Raw genomic sequence first — 3,382 nt, 5'->3', positions numbered from 1 at the left:
TATTCGCTTCCCTCCGAATAGAAAAGAGCAGACGGATTGTGCAGCTGAAAACTAAAACGTTCATGATTTATTTTGTTATTCTTTCGCAAGAAATTTGACAATGGCTTCATTGGCGGAAAAGTAACAGCAGGTGGCTCGGCTTAAAATTTTTCTTTTTCTTGGCACGAGCAAAAGGTCAACTTTCTCGCGTGGCAATGAAGACAGTGCACGTAAACTGCGCGCGCCTTCAACGCGATATCTTAGTACACTCTCCATATTTGCACCTTTGTATTGTGACAACAAGCAATTGAGGACCACGTTATGGGCACCCCCAAGAATAGTGGAGCTCAACCGAAGATACAGAGGAGCAGCATTTCGAAGGTTTCGGTGACTACCCCCTTTCGTAAGAAGTGTTACATCACTCTCTTAGTTGTCGTTCATGCCTTCTTCGTTGCGGTGCTTTTTAGTGACCATGGTCCTTATACTTTGAGGACACTTAGACGGAATGGTATAGCGACAAGTACAACAAGCTATAGGAAAGTAAATGTGACGTCCAGAGCTACATACGGTTGGAAGACATTGACAGCGTGCAGTAATCAAAGCCCTAAGATACTCTACTTCATAGATACCACTCCAAATAACCTCGAAAAACGTCAGTGGCTTCGGAAGACCATCGGCGATCCTTATGTTCAGTCCTTCATGAACTTCAGCATCGTTTTCTTTGTTGGTTCATCGGCTAATCATGAAGAACAGCGCGTGCTTGTAGAGGAAGCTATTCGCGAGGGAGACCTTGTTGTGCTCAACATCACAGAGAGCCACCGTAACCTCACCCTGAAGTTTCTTCTGGTTGCAAAGTGGATTCTTGATATCTGCCCTCTTGATTCTACACTCACTCTTGTCAAGATGGATGATGACGTGTTAGTCAACGTCTACGCGTTATCGTCTTACGCGAGCAGCAGTGTAATGTGGCTAACTGGCATCCACTGCGTCATTTACAGAAACGTACCTCCACAGAGAAAAAGGACTGATCAGTGGTACGTAAGCAAAGAGGAGTACGCATCTGACGTGTACCCTGCCTACTGTGCTGGAGAGGCATTAATCATGAAGCCTTCGGTGTTGTCCGCCATCGTGAGCGCTGCAGTTCGTGTGCCGCACTTCTGGATCGCCGACGTCTACGTGACCGGAATCGTAGGAGAATTCGCCAACGTGAATCTGGTGGACTTATCGCGGCACGTCATATTTTACAAACAGAAAAACATGGTGACCGTTGGTGATACAACGTTGTTTGTTTACACGCGCTCAGCTGGAGCGTCCAAAGAGAAAATTCACTTTCTTTGGGATAGCATTCGGCAGAGAAATCAGACATTGCAGCGAGATTTTCACAAATATGTAGAAGTACACTATCGTACTGTAGGGTAAATTAGAAACTCCAAATTAATGTAGCGTGCAACGGTATTATAACCAGCAGCCAATGTGTATTGTTTTCTGAATTTGTACAATGAAATCTTTCGAAAGTGCGCCCATATCACTGGGCAACCGAAGCGAACACAAGCATATGTCTTTGTTATTAAAACAGGATGAAGAAAAATAAACACTCGGCAGGTGATAATATCATACAATTCTGTTTCTGTCTCTTTAGTTTCACTACCAGAAGAATTCACCACTTATAATCACTAACACTTATCGTAAGAAAGAAGGCTAATTGCATTACTGTCGCCAATTATCTCCAAAGCATGAATTCACTGCCAATATTTCCTAAACTAAATCTTGAATCGGCTTACACAGACTTAGATGGACCCTTGATAGTGAGTGCGAGAGAGCCTCGCTGTGTAGAATGTTGACGAGTTTGAGTCCGGTTGAGCCTGACAGAGAATTTTGGTTAGTGAGCCCTAGTGAGTCCAGAGAAAAAATATTTCCTGAGTTAGTCTGGGTGAGTTCCATTTATATTGCCCCCATGTGACACTCATGCACATCCAATAAATTTGCCTTCTATAGATGAATACCCAGAATATATGTATGGTGGAAGTATACTACATTAAGTGTTAGCTAAGGTTACAGCTTCCAAGCTGCTTTGAATTGAGTATACCGTATACAAACCTCGTTCCCCCTTTTTCGGCATAGATATAGGTAGTGGTAGTTTTTAAGAACGCGCCGACTCATACGCTCTTACAGGCCTCAGTGCGAGTGTTAGTGAGAATGTATACGAATGAAGGAGTAGAAAAATGATGCACCTGGTGAATGTGGTAGAATAATGAGCTTGAGTAACTGTAGGCGAGTTTGAATGAATGCAAGAGCTCTTAAGTGCCCACGAGTATGAACGCGAGTGACTAGTAAGTAGTTGGGATTATGAATTGACGTATGAATGTCTGTGAACGCTGGTGACCATGATTAAAAGACTTACGCGAGTGCTCACCTCACGTGCCTGCCGAAATAGCCTTAAAAAGCGGACTAACTATATTCCGCGTTAGACTAACTTTATTCTTTGAGTTCATGAGAATAAATTGGAGTTACCATATGATACGGTACGAATATAAATGTACTTCAGTGGTTTTCCCGGCCAGCTCAAAAGCCTCAGTTAGATCAATGTGCGCATCCGCAAGCGGCTACACAATGTGACTTATTCTGTAGACCTTTTTTGTGGAACGTGTATTTTAGCAGAGGTAAACCACCCGCACCTCCGGACACCCAGTAATTCCAAATTTATTGAATCTGTCCCCATATTCTTATGGCGACAGATCTTATTCTTATTCTCATATCTCATTCCTACAAAGGTCCAACTATACACCTGCAAACATTCGCAAGCGGCTGAGGCGTTATTGACCACGTGAACAGTGCGAATTGCGTGGAAGGACGGCTTATTTAAACAAAGATCAGGAGTATGCGCAAGCGTAGGGCTGCGCCGCTGCTTAGCGACATTTATTTGAGTGCTGTGTACCTCGATTTTGAAAGAACCTGGGACAGTATTGCTCTCAAACATTTTAGGAACGTTAATGATTACCTTGTTAATTTGTTATATCCGAGTCCAAGTGGTGAATGGCACTTGTGGCAGTTGTATGTAGTTTTTAGACTTAACTTTAAAATTTAGTGCATGTCACTCTCACTGGATGTATGTTCACGGTGTGTGAAGCCCATACTTAATGGACTTCCACTCGGACCATTTAAAAGTAGTAAAAAATTCCATTATGATATTATGTTTCAATACTACCTTGATGTTCTGCCCGTACGAGATGGACAGAGGTTTGGGGAGGTAGTTATAACAAGTAAGGCAATCCCGGTATCCTGATGACAGCTTGGTCTTTCTGAGGGAAAGGGTCCTGAAAGGAAGAAAGCGCAAGCAAGGTGCTTCATGCGGATGATACACTTTCATTTTATTAATTTTTGAGTTTGTTAGAACAGTTTGCGC

At 43.0% G+C, this 3,382-nt stretch overlaps 1 protein-coding gene across 1 annotated transcript; it reads left to right on the top strand.

Annotated features, from left to right (window-relative positions):
- Nucleotides 1-215: 215 nt before the first annotated feature.
- On the top strand, nt 216-1,598 carry LOC119443890 (beta-1,3-galactosyltransferase 5). Its single transcript, XM_037708491.2, has one exon. The coding sequence runs from the start codon at nt 301-303 to the stop codon at nt 1,396-1,398; it is 1,098 nt and encodes a 365-aa protein (XP_037564419.1). The 5' UTR covers nt 216-300; the 3' UTR covers nt 1,399-1,598.
- The last annotated feature ends 1,784 nt before the right edge of the window (nt 1,599-3,382 follow it).

This window comes from Dermacentor silvarum, chromosome 3, assembly GCF_013339745.2.
Source record: "Dermacentor silvarum isolate Dsil-2018 chromosome 3, BIME_Dsil_1.4, whole genome shotgun sequence".
Taxonomy (NCBI): domain Eukaryota; kingdom Metazoa; phylum Arthropoda; class Arachnida; order Ixodida; family Ixodidae; genus Dermacentor; species Dermacentor silvarum.
Note: the sequence above shows the minus strand (reverse complement) of the source record. Positions and strands in the feature narration are given on the sequence as shown.

What these genes read in the sequence shown, in the direction of transcription:
- LOC119443890 (XM_037708491.2), top strand. Translation starts at nt 301, where the DNA reads ATGGGCACCCCCAAGAATAGTGGAGCTCAACCGAAGATACAGAGGAGC.